Source organism: Chiloscyllium plagiosum, chromosome 27 (assembly GCF_004010195.1).
Source record: "Chiloscyllium plagiosum isolate BGI_BamShark_2017 chromosome 27, ASM401019v2, whole genome shotgun sequence".
NCBI lineage: Eukaryota > Metazoa > Chordata > Chondrichthyes > Orectolobiformes > Hemiscylliidae > Chiloscyllium > Chiloscyllium plagiosum.
The window spans coordinates 14,402,154-14,429,986 of record NC_057736.1 but is presented as its reverse complement, the minus strand read 5'-3'; the positions used below and the strand labels follow the sequence as shown (position 1 = coordinate 14,429,986).

The following is a 27,833-nucleotide window of genomic DNA, read 5'->3' as shown; positions in this document are numbered from 1 at the left end:
AACAGGTTTAATTGGAAGCACACTAGCTTTCGGAGCGTCGCTCCTTCATCAGGTGGTAGTGAACCTGGTGAAGCAGCAATGCTCCAAAAGTTAGTGTGCTTCCAATTAAACCTGTTGGACTATAACCTGGTGTTGTGTGATTTTTAACTTTGTACACCCCAGTCCAACACCGGCATCTCCAAATCATAATATATCAGTTCCTAAGCCATAAATGTGCATTTCAAATATCTCAACAAAACCAGTTGCCAAGGTTAATAATGCAACACAAAAAATATCTGTTTGACAGTTCAATAACAATCTCAGTATCTTTGAACATCCAATATATCTCTACATTCTACAGGTGATCAAGATGGGATCCAATCTATAAAATGACAAATTAAGTTTCTTGTTAAATCCACTCATTTTTCAGAGGTTAATAATTTAGTTGAACAGCAGTTATCTGCTTTTACAACCATACTAATCTATTATAAGAATTACTGAATAACCATCCAATTAAAATATTGTGCACATATCATTGAGTTCCCCACAGTTGACATCCTATGAATTACCACTGACCAGAAACTGTATATATACTGGTTGGTGAGAAAGTCAGAGGCTGAGAATTCTGCAGTGAATAGCTCACTTCCTGACTTCCCAATACCTATCCACCATCTGCAAGGCATTAGTCAGGAGTTGTTGGAATACCTGCCGTTTGCTTGAATGAGTGCCGTTTCAACACTCCAGAAACTCTTTTTCAGAGCAAGACAACACAATATACAGCCCATCTACACCCTTAAACATTCAGTCCCTCCATCACCGTCACAATTCCATCAGAGCAACCCATAAACAAAGATACAATGCAATAACTCACTATGTTTCCTCTGACAGTACTTTCCAATTTGCTGAACTCCGCCACTTAGAAGAACTGGGAAGAAGATACTTGGAAACACCACAAACTTCAATTTCCTATTCAAACTTGACTTGGCACTATAATCATTATTTTATTGGGTTAAATACTTGGAATTTATCTTCTCAATAACACTATTGGTGTAACCAAAGCAAATGGTCTGCAGCATTTCAAGAGTGGTTCAAGAAAGTGGGCCTACCATCCAGAAAGCCACATACACTAGGTAACATGCTCAGTACATCCAACATACAGCAAACTATAGAGTGGGGAGGAATAACAGCTCACCAGAACTATGCACTTCCCAGAAATCAACTATCGGAAAGGTGAAAACTAGCTGGGAGTCAGGAAATGACCTGTGAAACCTTGTGTCAAGGGTAAGGTGAAGATCTGTATTAGCAAGTTTTGCGAAATGAACTTTTATCAGTTTCAACTTAGCTTCTAAAGGACAAAAAAGCCGACTGAATGAATTGACAAAATTCAAAACAATCAAACTCAGAGGCTACAAAATATGGAATGTAGTATATTGTTAGTAAAACAAAAGTCATGAAAGCATACCTTGGTAAACTTTCTTAAATCCGAGAGAGTTTCCAAGGCTACTGCAGCAAGTCCATGAAGACAGTCAGTATCAAATGTCTGTTTTTTGTCCTACTATTCACTGAGAAAATAGCAATCTCTAAGACAATCAACTTTAGGAAATCTCCAATCAAAACTATCGGGCAAACATTGAACTAGTGCAATGTCAGAGGCTTTGAATGAAAGTTAATTATTGGGACACACATCCTACTTAACCTACTGAAAACTGACACCAGGAAAGGGTGCCTGAAGTACAAAATGCTCAGTCCACAATAAGGATCATCCTTCATTCAAATTTATTGTGAATAAATTAAAGACATATGTTCACATTATGTGGTTCAAGTGAAGGGATCAAAAGTCAGTAAGCAGCAACTGTCTCTGTGAAATAAAGTAACATCAATTATCACCTGGCAGCACCATGAAGTGCAGCACTACTCCTGTTAGTGCTAACAAAGTCATTTGTGTTCTTACCTTTGACTTAAGCTCAGCTTTTGTCATTCCATCTGCCTTGTTGTTTGCTTTCTGAGTTGGTGGTAACTTTCCTTCACCTAGTGCCATCATCTCTGGACTGGGAGTCATAACTACCAGAAGATGAGAAGATCGTATAAATCACTGGGTCAACACAACAGTAATCATTCACCAAAAGCTTACTGCAGGAAGATTAGTTTTTCTGGTAATAAATACATGTATAAGTTCAGCTACAGTTTCATGTGTTCAGGGATAGAACTCGAGTCTCTAAAGTTTGAGGTGCAGGTTTATGTCCCACACGAGGCACCAGAGTACAAACTTAGGCTGATGCTCCCTTACAGTATTGAAGGAATACTTCACTGCTCAATGTGGCATGTTTTGTATATAACAGATTTCATAGAACTATTTAAAGTCCAGCAGAGAGCTCCCCAGGTACCCTGGCCAGCTCTTCCACAAAGATGGCACACGAGCATGGTAGTGTGTGTGTTCAGGCTCCTGTGCCCATCCACATCCTTCTCTCTCCTTTTTCACGTTTTAACATCATAGGGAAGCAGTGTTTCTTGGCTGTGGTGCGTGGAGTGAGGACTCCTGGCTGGGGTAAGCCCAGAGCATGGACTCAGCAGGTTGTCCAAGGTGGTGCTTGGCAGGTCTTCAACTGCAAGTAGTGGTACACAGAGCAAGGACTCTTGGCAGCAGCAGTGGGTCTCTTGGCTCCGGTATACCTAAGTGTGGATGCTTGGTGGGGTTGTCATTGCTATACAGAGTGGGGATGACTTGAGCCCTGGGACACCTTGCAGAAGCCCTGGAGCTGTGTTTTAAGACCCCTTGTACAGAGTATGAACTTTATTTATGTAACTGCATTTTATTCTTTTGTAACTTAAAATGGCACCAGATTGTAGCAACAGAACACTTTGCACTGTATCTTTCTAGATATGAGACAATAAATAACTCAAACACTTAAATAACTCAATATTTAAGCTTTGTTAGCCATGTCTCAACCAACAACACTTTTGTCTAAAAATAACAAGGATCTGGGTTCAAATCTCTTTGCAGAATTTCAGCACAAAAATCAAGGCAGACTCTAACATATTATTGCAAATTCCATCTTTTAGTTAAGCCAATAATCTAAGATCCCACCCAACCTGTTTGTACTAAGATAAATGTGGTCTGGTATCTTTCTGCATCGTAATCATTCTAAGTTTCCAGCTCATTCTCGGAGGTCAGTGAATGCATGCACAGCAGCAACCCTGTCAACATTTTTTTGTGGTGCTGAATGTGGCAGTTAGGATTCAATTACCATGCAGGAGCATTTCTGGCAACCATAGGTTTTACCATGGATTTTAACAGTCCTAGTTAGTGTGTTCAAGCTCCATTCCAGATCATCGTAAGTCATCTCGATTGACATTTAAGTGAAGCATTGAGTGATGTATTGCTGGAGACAACATTTTTGGCTAATATGTTAAACCAAGGCCCCAAATACTGATTCTGGTAGTTGTAAAAGATTTCATTCACTAGTCAAAAAATTAGGAAGTTGCCTTCATGTCAGATAGTTTTTTCCACAAAGATCAAGGCCAAATCAACTGATGGTCCACCTGATTTGCTGTAAATGAAACCTCCTCAGGAACAAATTGAATGCTTCATTCATCAACATAGCAAAGATTATCCCAAGAATTTGATGTGATGCGGCGGACAGAAATTCTCTCTCATAAAATAGCCTCAATAACTGACTTTTGGCCTTATTTATCTTACTAAAAAGATTTTGTTTAAAACAAAACATGCATGGCTCAATACTACATCAGCTAAGTATCTGTAAATACTTAGCTTGGGGTGGTAAAAAGGATTGACCAGCTCAGGGGTCATTTTGACCATACATTTCAGAACATGGCATAAAGCTTGAAGGAGGAAATTCCAGTGCACTTACTGCAATCTGATTAAATCTAATCATATCTGGAACACTCAAGTTGGTGTCACAACTATCCTTGATCCTTGCAAGTGGTTCTATGCTAAATCCAACAAATCTCAAATGCATAATCACAGTTCTAATACAGGAAACGGACAAATCTGCACACAGCAAATTCCCACAAACATCACTGTGACAAGTGATCCATTGTAATGATAGTTGAGGAAAACATATTAACCAGACAGGGAGGAACTACCCTGCTATTCTTCAAAATAGCACCCCTTAGGATTTTTGTTAACTCAAAGACAAATAAGGCATCAGTTTAACTTCTATTCGAAAGACTGCACCAGAGGTCCTCTCAATGGTACAGTAAAACATCAAACTGCATTATGTGGCCATGTTACGGGAATCCACAATCTTCTGACTAGAGGTAAGAGTGCGAACTGTTCAGCAACAGCTCACAAGTGACTAGTCATTTCTGCTGCCTTTTGTTAAGTTTGTGATGAGCATTGTGTAACATTTATCTGACAGCAACAGAAAGAATAAATGTTTAATCCAGAAACCACAGATCATTATGTTGCCATCATCTTTTGCTACTAAACTCATCCACAAGGGTCTAGAACTTGTGTCCTTACCTGCAGAACTATTTGCTATGTTTCCAGCCAAGGAATATGGAGACCCCTGTGGATTCATCATGCCAGCCATACTGTTCATACCTTGACTGTACGGGGAGCCAGCACCCATCATTCCTCCCTGATTCAAGTTTGGGTAACCAGGTTGCCTGCATTGAAAGGGAGGATAATATGAAAAACAAGAGTGTGAAATACTATCTTCAGGTTGCAGAAAAATCTCATGCACATTACAAATACTCAAAAAAGATGAGTCTAAAGTGATCAAAAACCAACTTTACAAATTGGAACAGATTTACACCTCCTGGCACTACATTTAGGGACGATAATGGATTTTTGGATTGAGGAACTTAAGAAGATTCACTTCAAATGGTCAGGGCAAAGGCAGCCTTGAGTAATCACATGACACACAAAGGTGAACAGAACAAATATAGCTAAATAATTGAGTCAAATTCACAAAATCCAAGACTTCTGGGACAACAGGAATTCCAACAGAAGGACATCTAGGATAAGTCAAAGCTCGAGAATGCTCAAATTAGTGCAATTTATATAAATGTGTCAACCAGAGCAGAGTTAAATGACACAAGAACATGAAACCATGGCCAAGACTGCAGACAAGCATGCAAAATGGTTTTGTTCATATCCTGGATGAAATTTCTTTTTATTCCTTCATAAGATGTGGAAGTCACTGGCTGGGCCAGCATTTATTGCCGTCAGTTGCTTGAGAAGGTGGTGTGCTGTAATCAGTTTACTACAATGCTGTCAAGGAAGGAGCTCCAGGATTTTGCTCCTTCGCTGTCATTGGGTCAATACATCTTCAAATCAGGATGGCATGAGGCTGTATGAGGGGGATTGTGCGAGCATGCGAGAGAAGACTTGCAGGTGGTGTATTCCCATTTATCTTCTACCCTTAATCACTCTAAATGGCAGTGGTCATGGGTTTGGAAGGTACTGTTTGAAGGAGCCCTGTTATTCCACAGTGCACCTTGTAGACAGTATACTACTGTTAATGCACATCAGTAGCGGAAGGAGTGAATGTGTTTGTCAATGCGCAATCAGGCAGGCTACTTTGTTCTGGATTCTTCAGTGTTGGAGCTACACTCATCCAGGCAAGTGGGGAGCATTCCAATGTATTTTTGACTTCAGTTAAGATATGTAGCCGGTTGTCATAGCCACTTGCTTATATGGCTCGTCCAGTTCAATTCTGACTAAACATAATCCCAATGTTGTTGTGAGATTCAGTGATGTAAATTACATGAATGTCAAGGGGTGATGGTTAAGATTCTCTCTTGTTGAGAGACACTCATGTGATACAAACATTGCTTTCCATTTGTCAGCTCCAACCAGGAAACTGTCGAGGTCTTACCACATTCGGACAAAGACTATTTCAGTATTTGATGAGTCAAGAATGGAGCTGAACATAGAGGAATGTTCATAAAATCAGAAGGAGGTCATTGCTGAAGTTGCTGAAAATGGTTAGGTTACGCTGAGGACCATCTTTAGATATTTCCTAGATCTGAGATGAATGACTTTCAACAACCACACCTGATACAGAGAAATGGTTATGATTACAATCAGCAAGAGATTTCTCTTTACCAATTCCTAGCAAAGTTAGTTTTGATAGGATTCCTTGATGCCACAGTTGGTCCAATGTGGCCTCGGTTTCAAGGGCTGTGACTCTCAGCTCACTTCTGGAATTCAGCTTTTTTGTCCATGTTTGAACCAAGGAATGAGGTCAGGAGCTGAGGGACCCTGGCAGAATCCAAAATTAGCATCAGTAAGGAAGATATTGTTAATAAAATACTGCTCAAGTGCACTGTTAACGGCACCTTTCTTAGAGGGTAGAAGAGACAGTAATTAATCTGATTGGATATGCCTAGCTGTGTACAGGACATTGAGGCAATTTTCCAATGTCAGTTAGATGTCAGTGTTTTAGGTGTGGTAGAAGAACTTGGCTATGGATGCAGCAAGTCCTGGAGCACAAGACTTCAGTACTATTGTCTCAGTGCATTGCCAATGTGCTATGGGGCCCAAAGTATCCAGTGTCTCCATCCATTCCATGATGTGACGTTGAGTTAATCTAATAGGCTAAAAACTGGTTTCTGTTATGCTAGGCCAGGGTGGATCATCCACTCAAGAGGTCTGGGTGACTAAAGGTCATAAATGCTACAGCCTCATTTTTTGTCCTGGTGAGTTAGTCTCCTGCATCATATATTTGTACTGTATTGGGATATTTGTAGAGCTGGTCATCCAGCAAGTTGTTTCTTGTCTACCACCAATTAACGGTCCACATGACAGGAATATGCAGCTTTAGATCTGATTCATAGGTTGTGGCAACGCTTGCTTCTTTTCATGCTATTTGGCAAGCAAGTAGATTTGTGTTGTAACTCCACCAGGACATCTCATTTTTGGATATGCATGGTGCTGCTCCAGGCATCCCGCCTGCATTCTTCTTCAACTAGAATCAATTCCCTGGCTTGATGGTAACGGTAGAGCAGGGAATAGGCTGGGCCATGAGGGCATGCATTGTGTTTCAATACAATTCTACAGTGCCTCATGGATGTCCACTCAAGTTGCTAGATCTATTCGAAGTCTACTTTACACAGCGATAATTCCACACAACACAATGTAGAGTATCCTCAATGTGAAGACAAAACTTCATCTCCAAAAGTACTCAGCAGTGCCATAGCTACCAACACATTCATGGACAGAGATCAAGTATGTCTTTTCCCCTCTCATTGGTTCCCTCAACACTTGCCATTGACCCAGTCTAGCAACAACCCCCTTTTGCACTCAACCAACTGCATCAGTAGTGAGGCAGCCATGTCAGTCTTTGTGATAAACAATGAAGTCCCCTAGAGTACTTTCTGCAGCCTTGCCACCCTCAGTGCTTTGTCTGAATGGTATTTAACGTGGGCTCAGTGAGTTTGACATTTATCTCTGGTGCCTAGGTCGATAGATCATCCTGGTTCATTTTTCAGACTTTTAAATGGTTTGATGCAATTCCTAGTTTGAGGCGCCATTTCAGGAATCAAGCTCATTGCTGAAGTCTAGAGTCACATGTAGACCAGACAATACTAAGATTTCCTTCCCTGAAAAAGGACATTAGTGAACCAGATGGATTTTTACGTCAATTGACTATGATTTCGTGACTACCATCAGAATTTTAACTCCAGATTTTACTAAATTTAAATTCTACTATCTACCACACTGAGTTCCCGAAACACTACTTGAGTATCTGGATTACTACCACTATGCCATTGTTAAAAATGTCCCACAGTGCATGGAGATGAAGCCAGACCATTTTAAGCTCTTAACACTATGCCATTCTTTGATGCTTAAAGACAAACTGCATTCTGGTGAAAAGTGAAGGATGGACTGCAGCACGTCTATGGTCTGTGCCAACGTGGGTCGCACACAATATTGTCATTTCACAAGTTAAGAAACTGCTTTGCTAACGTCAAAATAAAACCCATGCAGTGTGAGGTTATCAAAAACACTTCAATGACTTCCAGCATTTAAGGTCTGGATAAAAAAATGGATTAAAATACATCAATGGAAGAAAGGCAAGGTTTTCACCACCATGACAATCAAGAGTCTAACAAATGCCCATTGCTTCCCTAGCTGAAGCAATACTCTGGGATGCTGTACTGCAGCACAAAACACGAAAAACATTGGATTGGATGATCGACATGCGGACTCAGCTGAAGACAACACGCTATGCAGAAAAAGATTACAGAGCATCTGCAGAGCCAGCGCCAAATGTTTGGCAATGGTTTTTACTGGACAAGGTCAGACTATTGTAAAGTATGAACAAGTTGAAATTAAAGACTCTCGCATATTTATTGTGTCTTACTGCATCAGTGCCTTTTTTTTGTCCTTAACAGAGTGCACCTCTCAGCAAATAGGATTACATAAGGGCTTTCTCTACTGTATCAAAGTTCTACTCACCACGTTTACCACTTATGATTTGACTGTGCTTCACCTCCTGACACAAGTGTTACACGAACAAATATTTTCACAATGGTGTTGTAATTACTTGATCTTCCCTTGGGCTTGTTTAGTCATTCAACAGATCATGGCTATTCACGCCATCTATCCACCTTAATAACATTACCCAACAAAAAACTGTTTTGATCTTTTCCAATTGACCCATCTATACAGACCTTTATTTTTGGGGTCAGGAGAATCCATATTCCCTAATCCTTTTGAGGGGGGAAATGATACACAATACCATTCCTGACAAACCTAACCAAGATTCCTTATTTTTACAGGAATCCATGAGGTAAGGGCATAATATAGCTTGTATGAAAAACATGAGGGAACATGCTGCCCGAGTCAGAGATAGATGCAGGAACAAAGAAGCATTCAAGAGGGAACGGGATTATCATTCGAAAGCAGCAGTGCGGTGTTATGGGGAGAGGACAAGGAAATGGCACAAGGTGAATTGTACATTCAACAGATAGAACTGACACAATAGAACAAATGACCACCTCCCATCCCAAAACAATTGTGTTATTGATAGGTGGCAGCTGCCTGCCTTTCACTCATTTAACATAATAATTAAGGTTACTGGATTCATAGTTTTCACAGAAACAAAATAAAAAACTGCATTATCAAATGTATACACAATTGAAAAATCTGACCCTGAATCATTTTTCATATTAACAATGGAATAAATTACCAAACGTGAGTGTAAATCTGATGTACCAATATTAGAAGCATAATGATGTAGATGTGCTGTGTTCTTCACACCCAATGTTGTCCATTCGCTAAAATGTGGCAGTTACCAGGTTTACAGATACTATTGGGTACAATTAGTGACTCCCTTCCATCTACCTTCAGGAACCCAGATGTAGCAGTGACAGGTTGGAAAGCTTGCACCATGCAACACCACCTGATACATCACACCATTGCAATTGGACTCAATAAGCTTACATTTGTTTACTGCTGCAGTTCACTCTTGCAAACTGCTTAATCAATTCCCAGTTCAACTGTCAATCCCAATTCTCATTACCTCTTGTGCAGTAATGGAGACTAATTAGTCTTCATAAGATTTAAAGATAGCAAAGCAGCATGTGCTCACAACCACTATACTTTCTACAGAAATATTGTTCAGACAATTCATATGGATATTAATCCCAGAGATACAACAATATACATACAAACCATGAACAATGCATCCACAAGTGAAATAAAAACTCTCAACCAGTTAGCCACTCCAGTACATGATCTGCTACCTCTTGGGATGCTGCCCAGATAGATTTGATCACGTGAATTCTCCAGTAATCAGTTCACAACCAATTTAAACCATAAACACATTACAGTACTGTACCCTAAAAGATCATGTTAATAAAATAATGTCTCGACACCAAACCTCAAATTTCTCAGTTCGTATTTTGTGATTTTGATTGCTCCCTTTGCAATGCCTGCAGTTTTATTTTAGTCTTAGAGCCATGCACTTGCTGCGCCACTTACCTGTTCTGTACTGAGTTTGCCGCTGCATGCATCGCGGCAACAGCTGCATCCTGAGCCTTGCGGTTCATAGCTGGTGGTGGGCACATTCCTGAGCTCATTTGTGCCGATAGGTTTGCTGCATTTGGTGTCATATTGCCTCCATACGGCCGGTTACCCATTGCCGCTGGACCCATCCTCCCAGGTGGCATTCCAACATAAGGCGGGGCTGGTCCCTGCCCATGCATCTGGTTGCCAGCAGTCAATGCATTCATAGTGCCTCCCAAGCCATAGTTTGGATTGGGCAGTGTGTTATAGTTCGGTTGTCTTGGATAGCCCCCTGTTTAAAGAGAAGAAAAAAAATCATGGTAGAAATGTGCCTCCATCTACTGGAAATAAAAATAAAATGGTAGCAATAGTCAACAGGCCAGACATCAGACAAGTAACAATTAATTCTTCAACTCAATATTTCATTAATGTTTTGCTTTTACCTCAATCTATTTACCTTGATCCAGATAAAACTGGAACAAAGACAGGATTTAAGCTTTTATTGAAGGGGATTTTAAAAGATATCCTACAAAAAAAAACCCCAAAATAACGGAGAAAAAATGAATTACTGATTACAAATACATGGGGGTTACACAATGACATCAATGAAATAGGAACCTGCCACATATACATGTAAACACAAAACCCACCATCACCTCATCCACTCTGTAGCATAACTATAAAGGAAGCTTTGTGCCATGAAGTAGTAACAGCATGGGGCAAATATAGCACAACACGCTCATAGAATTTGGCAAGAGACAGCAGACAGTGGTACATTAAACATGAGGAAATCCCTCACTCGCAGGCGTAGCTGCAAGTGCAAAGTTGTACAATGTGTGAACAAAGTAACAAGGTTAATTCATCGAGTAATACATATCCACACAGCAAGTGCCCAAGCAAGTATTTGGAGCAGAAAACTAATGACACTACTTGCACACATGCAATTAAACAAGTGTTCGCAAGTCAGATGCTTGCAAATCGTGTCCCCATTTATTAACTTTTAAAAATCTATTGATAATTCCAAGGCTACAGGATGTAGGAGCAGAAGCAGGGCATTCAACTCATCACATCTGCTCTGCCATTCATAGTTGATCTGAAGATCCTCAACTCCACCTTTCTGCCTTTTCCCCAAAACCCTCAATTCCTCGATGGATTAGAATTCTCTCAGCCTTGAGTATACTTAAAAACTTATCCTCAAAAGCCCTCCGTAGTTATGAATTCAATACATTCACTACCCTCAAAACATTCCCCAACTGTCTTAAAAGGGCAGCTCCTTAATCTGAGAATATGCCCTTTGGTCTTCCCACAATCTTTCCACATCTAATATGTCAAGTCCCCTAACAATGTAGTCTATTTCAATAAGCTGTCCTCTCTCTTCTATATTCCAATGAGTACAGCCAAAACTGCTCAACCTCTCTTCATAAGACTGCTCCTCCATAGCTGGCATCAGCCTAGTGAACCTTCTTTGGACCGCCTCCAATGCCAGTATCTCTCCTTCAATAAGGGGCCCCAAAACTGTTCACATTATTCTACCGCTGGCTTGAACAGAATCATGTACAGTTTCAGCAAAACCTCCCTAGTTTTATACTCCCTTCCCGTTTGAAATAAAGGTTCACATCCCAGTTGCTTTCCCTACTGCTGGAACTTGTAGGTTAGCTTTTCCAAATTTATGAGGACTCCCAAATCCCTCGTGCTGTAGCCTTCCATAGTCTTTCTACGTTTACATAATATTCAGCTGCTCTATGCTTCCTGCCAATGTTCCCAAACCCTTCATTGTTCCACATTTTACAAAAAAAGCTAGTCTAAGAGGAACCATGTAAACACTGTTGATTAGTGAATCAAATGGGTTTTTACAACAATGGCCTTCAGGGAAGGAAATCCTTCTTCCTTACCTGGTCTGAACCATGTGTGACTCCAGAACCACTACATGTAGTTGACAATTAACTGCCCACTTGTCAACCAGAGCTGAGCAATAAGTGTTGTCCCAACTGATGCTCACAGTCCAAATACAAACAATTACTACTTTTAAAGAATTACATTCTATTTCCCAAGATTTTGCCTATTCACCTAAGCTACATCCCTCTGTAGACTCAGCCATCCTTAGCACTTTCTTCCACACCCATTTTGGGTGACCTGTAAACATGGCTATAACACATTCACTTCTCTCATCAAGGTCGTCAATATATATTGTAAATAACTGAACTCAGTACCAATTCCTGTGACTCTCTTCTAGTTACAGATTGCCATCTTGAAAATATCTCACTTATCCTAAATCTGTCTTCTATAAAATAAGCCAGTCTATCCATGCTAATATACTACATTCAACATTGTTGGCTCTTATTTTATTAAGTAGTCTACCAAATGCCTTCTGTATACCCATATATTACATCAACTGCTTCCCTTTCAGTTATCCTGTTTGTTACTTCCTCAAAAAATTCTAAGAAATTGTCAGGTATTACTTCCCCTTCGTCAAACAATGCTGACTCAGCTTGGTCATCTTCTGTACTTCTAAATGCTCTGCTAACAAATCCTTTATATCTAATATTTTCCAAGTAATAGATGTTAAGCTAACTTTTTAATTTAGTCATTCATAGGATTTGGGCACTACTGGCTAGGCCAATATTTATTACCCTTGAGAATAAAGTGATGAGCTGTCTTTTTGAACTGATTTTCCTTCAATTAGTCATACCTGTGATTGAATGTTTGCTCATATTTTGGGGTGAAGTTTCCCATTTCCCTCATGAATTTTGAGCATTGTACCAGACTCACCCTGAGGTCCATATTGAGCACCTTGAGGCCCATAGTTTCCAGAGTTATTCTGTTGATATGGGCTCATCCCAGCATGCATCTGACCTCCAGAAGGCTGACGTGGGGACAATGCTGACCCTGTCTGTGGGGAGCTGTACTGTGGTATCTGAGGGGGTCTCTGCATATAGCCTGTATATAGGGGGAAAAGACAGTTCAATTAAGATCAGGTACTGCTTTAACAGAATATATCATTGACTGTAAAAGTAATACATTATGCAAAGCACTTCATTTCACCGTACCTGGATAACAAAGGTCTGTTAAGAAAAAAAAGAGAATGATTTCTTTTTAAGGAAATTTGTTAAACCTAACTTAAATTCAGGGCAACAACTCCAATTAGTTGCCCTTCAACAATAAGCAATTCAACTGATATCAGAGATCTGTAGTAAAATATTATGAGTTTCCCCACTTGCAAGTTTAATAACATTTACTCATTGTATCTAGATTATACCATCCCACCCAGACAGTGTGAATAGTTTGTGGGGTATATGGGCAAGTTAAAAAGTTTGAGGTTCAATGCCTAGAATGTGCTACTTGTATTAAAGAAGAAATTATCATAGATATTTGAGAAAGGTACAAGACTGTAGGAGAAAAAGGTCAGTAGAATTTAAGCTTTGGATTAGCCAAAAGAGAGCAGAGATGTGATAAGCTGAATGGCCTACTGGTCTGTAAACTCCACAGAAGAACTAAATGGGATGTTCTAATTAGCCAAATAACAAAGTGACTGGCACCTCAAAGTGTACTACAGCAGAACTGTTGCCTTCCAAATGGGGAATGAATAACAAAGAAAATTCTTCCAGTTGCAAAACATTTGTAATTCTATTGCAATGCAAACTGACTATAAAGCATCTCCATATGCCTACGTACACAGTTCAGAAACGTAAGATATAAAAGGGACCTAAGGGGCAACTTTTTCACACACAGGTTGGTATGTATGGAATGAGCTGCCAGAGGAAATGGTGGAAGCAGGTACAATTACAACATTTAAAAAGGCACCTGAATAGGTAAATGAATTGCAATGGTTTAGAGGGATACAGGCCAAATGCTGGCAAATAGGACTAGATTAATTTAGGATATCTGGTCAACATGGACAAGTTGGACCAAAGGGTTTGTTTTTGTTGCTGTACAACTTTATGACTCTGAGCTGTAAACAAACTAAATATGATTTTCTATCAAATCAGCTACAAAATCTATTCAAGAACTCACCACGGTCCTGCCCCATAGCAGATGGATTCATGGAGGGGTGCAGAATTCCATCGGACTGGCCACTTGGAGGACGAGGTGGCATTTGATTACCTAGTATGCAAAGAATTATACTTGTTACTTGTTGAGTTTGTTGTAACTGAAAAGTACGAGGCAGCAGGATGTCATGGGGATGTGGGGTATTGTAGCTGCAGCCCTTTAAACAAACAATGAGATGAGATGAATGAAGCAGTTACACCAGCTGATTCTACAGGAACAGACAGGTATGCAGGCCAAACAAGTCGCATTTGGAAGGCAGATAAATGCTCAACTACATCAATTTTCAATGCAGTGTTCGAGGTAGGGTCTATCTGGGCTTGCCATCTTGGAGGGGGGGGGGGGGGGGGGGAATTATTTAAATAGCAATATATTGGAAATTGATGTACAAAGAGATCTGGGTATGCTTATCATACCAGTTAATGAAAGTAGATTGACGGGTTTTCCAGATTCTGGGCAAGACCATACCCAGAGTATCGCATGCAGTTTTGGTCTCCCTAAGAAAGGATATACTTGCAATAGCGATTGTACATCAGAAGTTCATCAGGCTGATAGCTGGATTGGCCTGAACTATCCTATGAGAAATTGGTTTGAATGGGCCTATGTTAACTAGAATTTAGAAGATGGGAGAGATCTGTTTGAAATGTGTAAATTTAAGCAGGGCTGACAGACTAGATGTAAGACAGACATTTTCTTGGGCTGGAGAGTTTTCAAGGTACATACTTTCACCATATGGGGTAGACCATTTAGGACTAAGAAGAAGAAAAATACCTTCACTCAAAGGATAGTGATCTTCTGGAATTCTCTACCACAGAAGGCTGTGGAGGCCAAATCATTGAATACATTCAGGGCAGAGATAGATACATTTTTAGATTTTAAAGACATCAAGGAAAATGGGAAGAAAGTGAGAATGTAGTATTGAGGGAGGAAGGGTCAGCCATGACATTGATTGGCAGAGCAGGCTTTAAGGACCACGTGGCCCACTCCTGCTCATAATTTTTGATGTTTTGCTATTCAACTGGTCAAGCAAGTGCAACGAATTTAGGGCAGTGTCCTAAGGGGACACTGTATGTGTGATCCTGAACCTGGTTCAGTCTCTTCAAACCAGGTTATAAACACCCCAATAAATACCTTAGATTTGACAATCTTGAACTTCTCAGATTTCTCTCCACTATTGGCAAAGCAGCAAAAGTTTGAAGAACAAGACAAGGACCACCTTAAAAATTCTTACCTATCACTGTCTGATGAGGTACTAGGGCTCAAAACAGAGTTGCCAGGCAATCGACCCACCTCATCCTCTCCCCAAATCACCCAAGGAAAATTAGAGGCCAACCAGGGATACGCTACCCCCACAAACAGAATGGGAGGAAAAGGCAATATACCACTTCTTCAATCATAGGCTGGTTCTCTCCCATGCTTGATGCAGATATATTCATAGTGGGCTTATCAGCAAATGCAGGAGAGAAGCAGCCTGTGATTCAGTGGTGATGTGAGTGGCAGTCAAAAAGTTGAAGGAAACTGGAATGTTGTGCAAGGCCAGAGAGGGAGCCTTGGGAGCAAGCACTGCAGTAGTTGCGTTAGAATAAACATGCAGTTAGCTGTGACCTCACCAGTACACAAAAAAAGCATGCTTAGGATAATGACTTTTTTTCTGTATAGAAATGTAGCAGTTTTTTAAAACAAGCATTTGTTGCTAACTTATGCCTGCTGCCTTGTCAATTTATACATTGAGATACCTAATTAATGCTTTGTATGTTGTGGCTTTACATTTAATGGAACAGTGATGAACAGTGATAACTATTGGGGATACTGATGAGTTGTTCCTATTCTGCTTTTATGCAAGTCTAAATCCTACATATCAACAAAATTACTGAACATATTGATACTAAGTGACAGCACTACCTAATGAAGGACTTAGTGAAACTAAAAACTAGTCACTGCGCGCACAAAAAAAAAGCGCACTTTAAAATCTCAAGAACCACCTTTGAAAATCATTGAGGTTTGTCAGGGACATCTTTCTGCAGCATACATTTACAATGAGGCTTACAAACAGACATTCCTACCTGGTACAGTTGCTGGGGACAATGGCCCGGACCTGGACTGGGTTACACTAGCTGGCGATCCTACAGGTGAAGGCGATGGACCACGAATTCCAGGCAGATGTGGGGAGGTATGAGGAGAGAATGGTGACTGTGCAGGGTTACTTTGTTCCCCTTGACTGCTGGAGATTCCTGACGTACTCACTCCTGGACTCAGTGCTCCCTCTGTCCCAGTCGGCAAATCATCAATAGAACCAGACAAATCCTACAAATCCAGAAAACCAATTAATTCACCTACTCTTCATGAGTAATGGTATATATGTCAGGCTTTTCTGTACATTAATACATCTCAAACCTCATTTCTACAAGCATTAAAATAGTGAAAAGAAATTGACCAAATTAGTCATTACGTGCATTTGCGCAGGTTGGGAGGGTGCTGGAGAGCTTCCTGGAGGACCCAATGTGTTAGATATTGCAATATATAAAAGAACTTCCTTCATTCATGAGTGGAAGGAATCTTAATAGTCAAATAAAATCCATACTACCAGTTCAGGTCCTTCTTCGATACTTAGCTCCAAGCAGTACTCCCTAGCTGGTAGAGAAGTGCTGGAAAACAGAGCCCAAACCCCAACCACACTCCCATTACAGCAGCATTCATTTCTGAGGGCAAGGTCAATGTTCAATGACTAAAGAAAGACAGTTTTATTTTAACGTCATCAGGTGAAGGCCAATGGGATGTGAACCACAGAACAGGGTGGAAGGGTCAAATGGCCTACTCCTGTTCCTGCCTTCTGTTTCTATTTATCTTTCTCTACCTTCACCCCATTCCCATTTGTAGCTACCCCTGCGAGATCTGCTGCTATGGTTGCCACATTTGGCCATCTTGCACCATCGTCTCTAATCCATAGTCATTCACCTGCAACCACTGAATGATGTCTATGATCCAAGGGAGTAATTTACAACTTTTGACTCTCCAGAGCCTTTACACCATCTACAACACACAAACTAGGAACAAGAGTAGACCACTTGGTCCTTCAAGCCTGCTCTGCCATTAATAAGATCATGGCTAAGCTAATTTTAACCTCAAATCTACAGTCTTGCATACCCTGACTATCTTGATGAAATGGTAATCATGAATCTACTTTTCATGCTGTTAAAATATTTAAATGTTCTGCATCCTCTGCCTTTTGAGGAAGGGAATTCCTAATACACTCAACCCTCAAAGCATTTTTCTTCATGTTTTAAATGGGTGACCCCTACTTCTAAATTCTCACGAGGAAATATCCTTTTGGCATCCATTCGGTCAAGTCCTTTCAGGATCTTATGTTTCAATTGAGTCACTGTTAACTCTTACAACTTCAAGAAACAGGCCCAGCCTATCTAGTCTTTCCTCAAGGCAATTTTTTCTTTCCAGGTATTATTCCAGTAAACCTTCTCTGAACTGCTTCGGATGTATTCATATCCTTGTCAGTACAGTGACCACTACTATACAGTGTTCCAGATATGATCCTACCAATAACCTGTAAGCCTGAAACATAATCTCCCTCATCCTGCATTCAATTCCTCTTGCAATAAAACACGATATTCAATCAGTCATACAGCACAGAAACAGACCCTTCGGTCCAACTTCGGTCCATGCCAACCTGATATACTAAATTAATCTAGTCCTGTTTGCCAGTACTTGGCCCATATCGCTCTAAACCCTTCCTATTGATATACTCATCCAGATACCCTTTAAATTGTACCAGCCTCCACCACTTCCTCTGACAGCTCATTCCATACATGAATCACCCTCTGTATCGAAAAGTTGCCTCTCAGCAACCATTTAAATCTTTCCCTCACATTAAACCTGTGCCCTCTAGTTTTGGACTCCCCCTACCATGGATTAGCTTTCCTGATTACTTGCTATAACCGCTTACAGTGCTATCCTTCTGCAATTCATGCACTTGGACATCCAGATCTCTAAGAGCTTTGCAACGTATCACACCATTTAGATAAGGCTTATCTTTTAACTTTTTTGCCAAAATGGAAAATTCTGCACTTTCCCATACGGCATTCCATTTGCTAGGTCTTTGCCCATTCACTTAACCTTAGACTTATGTCTTCTTCAAACTCACTTTCCTTTCTATCTTTGTCATTGGCAAATTTAACTACCAATGCTTTGGTCCCTTCATTCAAATAATTTATATAACTTGTAAAGTTAGAGCCCAGTACCAACCTGTGACATACCATTTGTGACAACCTGTCAGCCTGAAAGAGACTATTCTCTCATGTGAGCAAGCCAATCTTCTATCCACGCCAACGTGAGTCTTAATCCCTTTAAGCTTTTGCAATAACTTTTGATATGGGATCTTATCAAACTTCTTCTGAAACTTTACGTTCAGGTTGTTCTGCTATAACGTACGTTTCACTAATACAAATTTACTGTAACGCGATTGACAAACTTGGGACACTTAAAGTTTTAAAACATGCATTAGTGAGAAGGCAATTCCGGCCCCATTATTTTAAATGGTGCTGCTATTATGCGATGTTCTTATTACAGGTTTGCACAAGAATAGAATTACTGCTTTAGAGCAGAACTGACTGTATAAACATCCACTGGTTCCCCTTTATTCACATAAGAAATAAGAAATAGGAGCAAGCCATCTGGCCTGGTGAGCCTGTTCTGCCATTCAATAAGATTATGGTTGATCTTTTCAAGAACCAGCACCACTAACCCATCCACTCAGTTACAAGTTCACAACACACATTACTTCAAAGAATTATAATAAATTAATTACATGATTTCCCATTGACAAAGTCTCTGCCTGATTACCTTGAATATAACCAAGTGCACTACCATAACATCTTTAATAGAAATTTCTAACATTTGCCCTGTGCAAGGTGTTAAAGTAACTGGCCTGTATGTTTAGGCTTTCTTACTCCCTTTCAAATAAAGGAGTTACTAAAGCTATTTACAAATCTGTAGGAACATTCTTTAAATCTAATGAGTTTTGGTAAATTAAAACCAATGCATCAATTATCTCACGAGCTAATTCCAAGACCTTAAGATGAAACCTATCAGGACTTGACAACTCGCAGTTCCAACAATTTACTTAATACCCACTTCCATGGTCATTATAATGGAGTTCCTCCCTCCCTCAATTTCTGATTTACTAGGATGTTACACATATCCTCTCATGAAGATCAACGCAAGATATCTGTTCAATTTCTCTGCCATCCTTATCCCTCAACACTACCTCTCCAGAACCAACAGTCTAACTTGTTTTCTTTAGACAACTTAAGAAACTGTTCCTGTTTTACATTTTGACCAACTTTCTTTAATACTCAATTTTTCCCTCCTTATTAGTCTTTTAGTGATTGCTTTTTTAAAAACAAAATTCTGTCCAATCTTCTAACCCACCACCTATCTTTGCATAATTATAGGTCTTTTCATGAAGTTTAACTCCTCTCTTTAAAAATGTTAACCACAGATGACAGGCCCATTCCTTTGAACTTTTCTTATTTGTAGGAATATATCTAATCTGCACTTTTTGGAATATCCCTTTAAATGCTTGCATCTCTACTAACCTACCCTTTAACCAAAACTACCAGTTCATGTTCACTAGCTCTGCTTTCATGCTCTCATCTGTATTCTCTGAGCCTTCCTGTCACTGCCTATACATCATTTTCCACATTAATTCATTCCTCTATTGCCCTTTCCTCATCAACTCATCACAACTTCCCAATTTGGGCCCTGAACCTATGATTTACTTTAAAACTCAATAGTTTCCTCATTATGCATTTCACAAGAACAACAGTCCAGTACAGTTCAGGTATAGACCATCCCAACGGTACACATCCCACTTTTCCCAGTACTGGCACCAGTGCCCACAAACCAGAACCCACTTCTCCCAAGCCAGTCTTTCAGTCACACATTCATCTCACTAATCTTGTTTACCCAATGTCAATTTGCATGTAACTCAGGTAATAACCCAGAGATTACCACTTTTGAGATTCTACTTAATTTGGTACCTAACTCTTCAGATTGGCTACGTGGAACCTCTTTTTAATCCTACTTATGTCAGTGGTGCCTACATGGATCCTCCCCCTCACACTGCAGCTCTTCTCCAATCCAGAGCAGATATCATGAGCCCAGACACTGGACAGACAACAGTTTGAACTGTGGTTCTTCACTGCAGAAAACAGTGCCAATCCCCTGACAATGCTGTGCATTACATTCCTTTTAGCTTCCCTGCTTGAATGGCTTCCTGTACCATAGTTATTTAGCTCATCCATCCCACAAGCCAAACTCCAAACAAGCTGAAGGAACCTCAAACTTGGACAATTGTAGAGGTTGACATTCCTATCCTCTGGCTCTCTTACCCACCTCATTTGCAATAACACCTTCCCAAATCAAAACATCCTGTGCCAAGAGAATGACTCCTAGTATGAATAATCCAAATAATGATTCCCCCCCCACCACCCCCAATGCATGTCATGTAGTTCAGCCTCTGGCTCATAAACTGAGCCAAATTTGCGCAAACTTCAAACATTTCCTGCAAATATGTTTACCCTAGATTTCAATGGTATCCATGAGTTCCTACATACAGCAGTTTTGACATACCACTTGCACTGCCATTCTTAAGAGTTTTAGCCAATTGTTTAGAGTATTCACTTATTTACATACATTCGAATTGTATTAACTTTACTACCGAAATGTATACTATGTTCAAGCTTTTCTATGCAGTGAGGATTGGATGCCTTCCCACTGTCTGTCTCCCAGTTTCTTCTAATGCCAGTGCATGCTCTCGCACGTTTTATCTACTGTCTGCACTTGGTCTTGCAGCGTTTTTGTCTTATGTCCACACTCTCTCATGCAATGTTTTATCTGGTGTCAACTTACTCACCTGGTGTTTTATCTGGTATCCAATCAAAGAGTGTGATGGAATATTTCCCACTTGAGCAAACGCAGCTTCAATAATGCTCAAGAAGCTTAAAGCCATCCAGGACAGGGTAGTTTGGCTATTTGTGGACGTGCAGCCATTCACTCCTCCTACCACTGATGCACAGCAACAGTAGGACTTACCATCTACAAGGTACACTGAATACATTCACCAAGGTTCCTTAGACAGCATCTTCCAAAGCTGCAACCAATACCATCCAGAATGAGAACAGACACCTGGAATACCATCACCAGCAAAGTCACCTCTAAGCCACTCACCATCCTGACTTGAAAATAGCCAAAGTTGCTGTGTCAAAATTCCTGGAACTCCCTTCCTGACAGCAACCAGCTAACTGCAGTTCAATGCAGCAGCTCATCAACACCTTTAAAGGCAACAAGGTTGGCAATAAATGCTGACCCAGCCAGTGCCTTCATCATCCCATGACTGAATAAAAAGTAAATTCATTCAGGATATGAGGAGATCACTTTGGATACTTCAAGCAGTTATGTGCAGTCAACCACATCCAAATTCTATAAATGAAAAAAAGTTAGACCCAAGTCTTTATTACCCAACACTTTCCCTTTAAAAGATGTACGAGCAGCTTCTCAGCTCTATTTGAATCAACAAAATATTGATAGAATCATAGAATCTCTACAAGTGTGGAAGCAGGCCATTCATTGCATTGAAGGCATGCTGATCCTCTGAAGAGTATCCCACACAGACTCACCCCCCTACCCTATGCCTGCAGTCCTGCATTTCCCATGGCTAATTCACCTAGCCTACACACTCCTGGACACTATGGACAATTTAGCAGTGCCAATCCACTTAACCTGTACAGAGTCAGATGTACAGCACGGAAACAGACCCTCTGGTCCAACTCGTCCATGCCAGATATCCTAACCTAATTTAGTCCCATTTGCCAGCACTTGGCCCATATCTCTCTAAACCCTTCCTATTCATATACCAATCCAGATGCCTTTTAAATGCTGTGATTGTACCAAGTCCTCTGGCAGCTCATTCCAAACACGCACCACCCTTTGCATGGAAATGTTGGCCCTTGGTTCCCTTTTTTATCTTGCCCCTCTCACCCTTTGCCCTCCCCCAACCGAGGGAAAAGACCTTGTCCATTTATCCCATCCATGCCCTTCATGATTTTATAAACCTCTACAAGGTCACCTCTCAGCCTCCGACGCTCTAGGGAAAACTATCCCAGCCTATTCGGGCTCTCCCTATAGCTCAAATCCTCCAACCCTGGCAACATCCCTGTAACTCTTTTCTGAACTCTTTTCAAGTTTCACAATATCCTTCTAATAGGAAGGAGACCATAACTGCACACAATATTCCAAAAGTGGCCTAACCAATGTCCTGTACAGCCGCAACATGACCTCAACTCTTATACTCAATGCTCTGACCAATAAAGGAAAGCTACCAAGTGCCGCTTTCACTATCCTATCTACCTGTGACTCTATTTTCAAGGAACTATGAACCTGCACTCCAAGGTTTCTTTGTTCAGCAATACTCCCCAGGACCTTACCATTAAGTGAATAAGTCCTGCCCTGATTTGCTTTTCCAACCACCACCTACCACCGATTCTTGTGGCACACCACTGGTCACAAGGCCACTAGTCTGAAAAACAACCCTCCACCACCGCCAGTCTTCAACCTTCGAGCTAATTCTGTATCCAAATTTCTAGTTCTCCCTATATTCATTGAAATCAACCTTGCTAACTAGTCTTCCAAGAGGAACCTTGTCCAACGCCTTAAAGTCCATATAGAAAACATCTATCACTTTGCCTTCATTCATCATCTGTTATTTCTTCAAAGATCTCAATCAAGTTTGTGACGCGTGATTTCCCAGACACAAAGCCATGCTGACTATCCCTAATCAGTCCTTGTCCCTCAGGATTCCCTCCAACAACTTGCCCACTATTGATGTCAGACTCACTGGTCTATAGTTCCCTGGCTTGTCCTTACCACCTTTCTTAAACAGTGGCACCACGTTAGCCAACCTCCAGTCTTCCGGCACCTCACCTGTGACTATCAATGATACAAATATCTCAGCAAGGGGGCCAGCAATCACTTCCCTAGCTTCCCACAGAGTTTATAGGGTACATCTGATGAGGTCCTGGGCATTTATCCACTTTTTTGTATTTTAAAGACATCCAACACCAACACCTCTAATATGACATTTTTCAAGATGTCACCATCTATTTACCCACATTCTAAATTGTCCATGTCCTTCGCCACAGTAAAGACTGATGCAAAATACTCATTTAGTATCTCCATCTCCTGCAGCTCCACACACAGGTTGCTTTGCTGATCTCTGAGGGGCCCTATTCTCTCCCTAGTTACCCTTTTGTCCTTAATATATTTATAAAATCCTTTTGGATTCTCCTTAGCCCTATTTGCCAAAGCTATCTCCTGTCCCCTTTTTATCCTCCTGATTTCTCTCTTAAGTATGCTCCTACTGCCTTTATACTCTAAAGATTCATTCGATCTCTCCTGACTATATCTGACATATGCTTCCATTTCTTAATCAAAACCTCAAATACTCTAGTCATTCAGCTTTCCCTACACCTACCAGCCTTTCCTTTCACCTTAACAGGAATATACTGTCTCTGGATCTCTAGAATCTCGTTATCTAATTTTTGAAGGCCTCCCATTTTCCAGCCGTCCATCTACCTGTGAACATCTGCCCTCAATCAGCTTTTGAAAGTTCTAGCCTAATACTGTCAAAATTAGCCTTCCTGCAACTTTTAGATCTGGTCTATCCTTTTCCATCACTATTTTAAAACTAATAGAATTGTGGTCACTGGCCTCAAAGTGCTTCCCCGCTGACATCGGTCACCGGCCCTGCCTTATTTCCCCAAGAGGAGATCAGGTTTTGCACCTTGGCGAAAGTGAGTACTGCAGATGCTGGAGAATAGATCAAGAGTGTAGTGCTAGAAAAGCACGGGTCAGGCAGCATTGAGCAGGAGAGTCGACATTTCAGGCAACATTTCAAGTCCACAGTGATAGGTTTGGAAAGTTAACATCCCCTACCATAACCACCCTATTATTCTTACAGATAGTCGAGATCTCCTTACAAATTTGTTTCTCAATTTCTTGCTAACAATTAGGGGTGTCTATAATACATTCCCAATAAGGTGATCATCCCTTTCTTATTTTTCAGTTCCACCCAAATTACTTCCCTGGATGGATTCCCAGTACAGCAGTAATGCTATCCCTTATCAAAAACACCACTCCCCCTTTCTATAGCATTTGTATTTTTGGAATATGGGAGGAAACCCATGCAGACACGGGGAGAATGTGCAAACTCCACAAAGTTGCCCGGGGATAGAACTGAACCCAAGTCCTTGGTGCTGAGAGTCAGCGGTGCTAACCACTGAGGCACCACGCCGCTCATTTTGTAAGTGCAATTTTTTGCATTCTTTTTTCTCTTGCAATTTCAAGTATCTCTTCATTTATCTTGGTCTGCAAATGAAAGTTTTAGTCCCAACTATAATTCAGCTGGAACTGATCATTTCACATAACCAACGTCTGATACTGATGCACCAACATGTCACATCTTCAGGCAGCAAAATAGGCCATACAATATAATAAGCCAGAAAACCAGACTACACTGACTGCGGAATACCTATTTCTTCAACTTCAGAAAACAGTATATATATTTGATTTGGGAAAATGGCTATTAAAAAGCATTATTTTCGAAAGAATTGCATTTATATAGTGCCTGAATAGCCAAGGGCAGAGAAAGACACAATGCTAAATTAACCTGCTGAGCATCATGGTTTAAATACCAGATTAGCATCTCTGCCTTTTGACAATCAAAAAATAGTCTTAGATAATTGACACCTCACTGCATATCTTTTACTCTGAGGATAATTTAAACTTAAAACTTTCAGTAAACTGTGGATGAAGAAGTTGGAGAGTAGGTATTTGTGCCTCCTCCTGCCACGTTTTAAGTATAGCCCTGGCTGGCACAGTCAGTCAGTCTGGGATTACCATCCTCTCATGCACAATGACATCATCATCACATTTAAATTACTGGAACTACTTTTTTCTTGCTCTTTGAAAATGTGTTCTAAGCATTAGACAACAATCAAGTAATTAGCTATCAGCTGGAGACAGGACAAGGTTCACAGTTAAATCTCCCTGTGTACAAGTCCTACTTGAAACACTGCACCACCCAAGACTGCACACTGTTCCAGCCAAAACTCATTTTCCCTTTATAATTGTATTTGGTGCGATAAGCAGAGATACATGAAAGCCCTTAATCGTTACAAACCAGTCACACATTTCAGGCCAAACACATACCACAGCATTTCATAATTTACCAATGTCAATCAAACAGGTTCCCAAAAATTCACTTATCCCCATTACAAACCCTGCCCCAGATCAGAGGAAATATCTTGCAACGAAGTTGCCTCTCTGACTTCAGTTTTTTTTTAAATCACTGCATTTTAATCTATTTAAGTTGTACCCAAACACTGCAAGAGGCATACTGAAATGAAAGCCCAAGAGCAGTCCAATTTAAATCCAGGTTACATTTTAAATAATCTTTTTCAATACTATTCTAGGTAGTGAGTCATTCTTTCAGCTAGTTACAAGACAAACTCAATATGTGAAGCTGTCTGCATGTCCAATCTTCAATCCCAGCACTAATAAGCAAACAGAGTAACTCTAAACAATCTCAAGACTTTAGCTTACAGAAACCAACCAGGCCAGTTTTGCACATTGATTCCTATTTCTTAATTACTTTACAAAATGGTGGTTAAACAAGACAAAATGGCAGTCTCGATCACCTTCTCCATATAGGGAATGCCTGACCAAACAGTTTAATTTATTCTAGTGACAAAAGTACCAAGTTGTCCCATACATTGATGGCGATATGCATGGGTTAAATCTAAATGAACTGCCTATCTTTGATTCAGCAGCATGAGTAGTTTTACACACATACAGTAACAGCTAGAGTGCTCTCAAAGATTAATACTGCAGACAATCAGCAAAAGCGTGCAGTTTCAATCCCCACGTACATTTATATTGCCATTTTACAGCAAATTATCACGGTTACACTAATCTTTAGTAAATATGGGTATGGCTGCATTCATCTAGCTTTGCGGGTGTTAACTTTCTACAGCGATGTCAAGGTTGTGGGGATCAGTCAGGGTATTCATGTCACAAACAAACTGCTGGAAAGGTTCAACAGTTCTGACAGCATCTGTGAAGAGAAATCAATTAACATTTCAGGTCTGGTGACCCTTCCTCAGTTCGGACCAGAAACATTAACTGATTGCTCTGCACAGATACTGTCAGACCTGCTGAGCTTGCCAGCAATTTCTGTTTTTGTTTCTGATTTACAGCATCTGCAGCTCTTTGTTTTTATAGGGTATTCATGTCAATGGACACTTAAAGGAGCAAGGAGGAAATTTATCAATTACAAGGCCCTATTTTTAAACGTTCCATTATGCAGCAAGTTAATCACTAAACAAAAGAAGCCAATGACTTTGAGAAAACAATTCCTATTCCTATAGTTCCACTTCAATAAAACGTCCAATTGAAATTAAAATTGTTCTTGTGGCCCGATCCCAATACAGATCAGTAATGAGCGCAGCACAAGCTCAGAAAGCTTCTTACTGATGTGACGCTAGCTTTCTCATCCCGTCTGTGCTCAGAGCTCAGCCAACATTTACATTTGTAAACAATAACAGAATGAGAGGATTGGTTTGTCTCACGTGCTTTCCATGTGCTTTCGATTTATTGCCCATCTGCCATTACCATCAAAATACTGGAAGCTGTCCAAGTATTTCACACTGAATCTCACACTCCTGGCTGGCTCCCGAACAAAAGCCTTGAGCTTTCTTTTGAAATCCTGCCCAGTTTTATTTCAGGCTCTGACCTGATGAATGAGTGTTGATTACTCCATGGAGTCTAATGTGTTGAGGTGATGTCACAGTGTACTCATTTCTGCCTGACACACTCTATGCACTTGGTCACTCTTGCCACTGTTTCAAACCCAGAAAGTACAAAATCAATGCTGACACCCTCCCCGAAGGATACAGAGTGCTGGCAAATCACACAAAGCAACTCGTTAATGTATCTTAGTCAATAAGAAAACTTCACATGCTGTCATTGCCCAAATTTTACGCAGTATCAGTGTTTAAAAAAACACCAAGGCTCCAAAACTCCCTCTCTCTCTTCCCCGGCCCATAATTCCATTGGAGTTTAATACACAAAGCTATTTAATTAAAAATTGATGCAGATCAGTGAGGCCAGCTGATAGGAAGTCTGAATATACAAAGGTATTTTCTTTTTTCTCTTCAGTCATAATACTTTGAATGCCAGTTGCTTCCTTCTCAAGCTTAGTCCAATTTCAACAGGTTCAACTCTTCAGTTTTAAGGCAGCCTATAGCATTAAACTGCTCCTAACTAGCAATCTTGTCCTCCTCTAAGGGCTACACAGGTTGGTTGGTGCAGAGAAACATTAAACTGCCAGACTCGTACAACAAACAGCATTCACTCAGCATCTCATTGCAACACATCTGAAGCAGACACTGCCTGAAATGGAAAGTGTTGCCTCCCTAGCACCAACACCCCTCATCTTGAGTAAAACAAACAATTTTTATTATCAGAACACAAGAGAATTAGGTGAGAAATACAATAATTAAATCCAAGATATCACTTTCAAAGGGAACAAGTCAGCCTTGATGTGCTATCACCATGTGTAACATTATCAACATCGTGACAAAGACTACTGAACGGACTGACGCTCCCACAGGAATTGGACTTCAAACAGCAAAACTGGAAGGGCCCAGATTTACAGCTAAAAACTGTCAGCTGGGTTACTGGCTTTGCAGAAAGTGGAATA

At 40.5% G+C, this 27,833-nt stretch overlaps 1 protein-coding gene across 4 annotated transcripts in view; it reads right to left on the bottom strand.

The window, feature by feature from the left end:
- Positions 1–27,833, bottom strand: part of arid1ab (AT rich interactive domain 1Ab (SWI-like)) — a 126,532-nt gene that overhangs the window by 27,393 nt on the left and 71,306 nt on the right. For 3 of the 4 annotated variants that reach the window (XM_043717472.1, XM_043717474.1, XM_043717475.1), the window contains exons 5-10: positions 16,066–16,306; positions 13,970–14,059; positions 12,728–12,895; positions 9,935–10,250; positions 4,463–4,608; positions 1,931–2,040 (exon numbers count right to left, since the gene is read on the bottom strand). In XM_043717472.1, coding sequence (XP_043573407.1) covers positions 1,931–2,040; positions 4,463–4,608; positions 9,935–10,250; positions 12,728–12,895; positions 13,970–14,059; positions 16,066–16,306 — 1,071 coding nt within the window. The remainder of the gene's footprint in view (positions 1–1,930; positions 2,041–4,462; positions 4,609–9,934; positions 10,251–12,727; positions 12,896–13,969; positions 14,060–16,065; positions 16,307–27,833) is intronic. The other variant, XM_043717476.1, reaches the window with a different exon arrangement.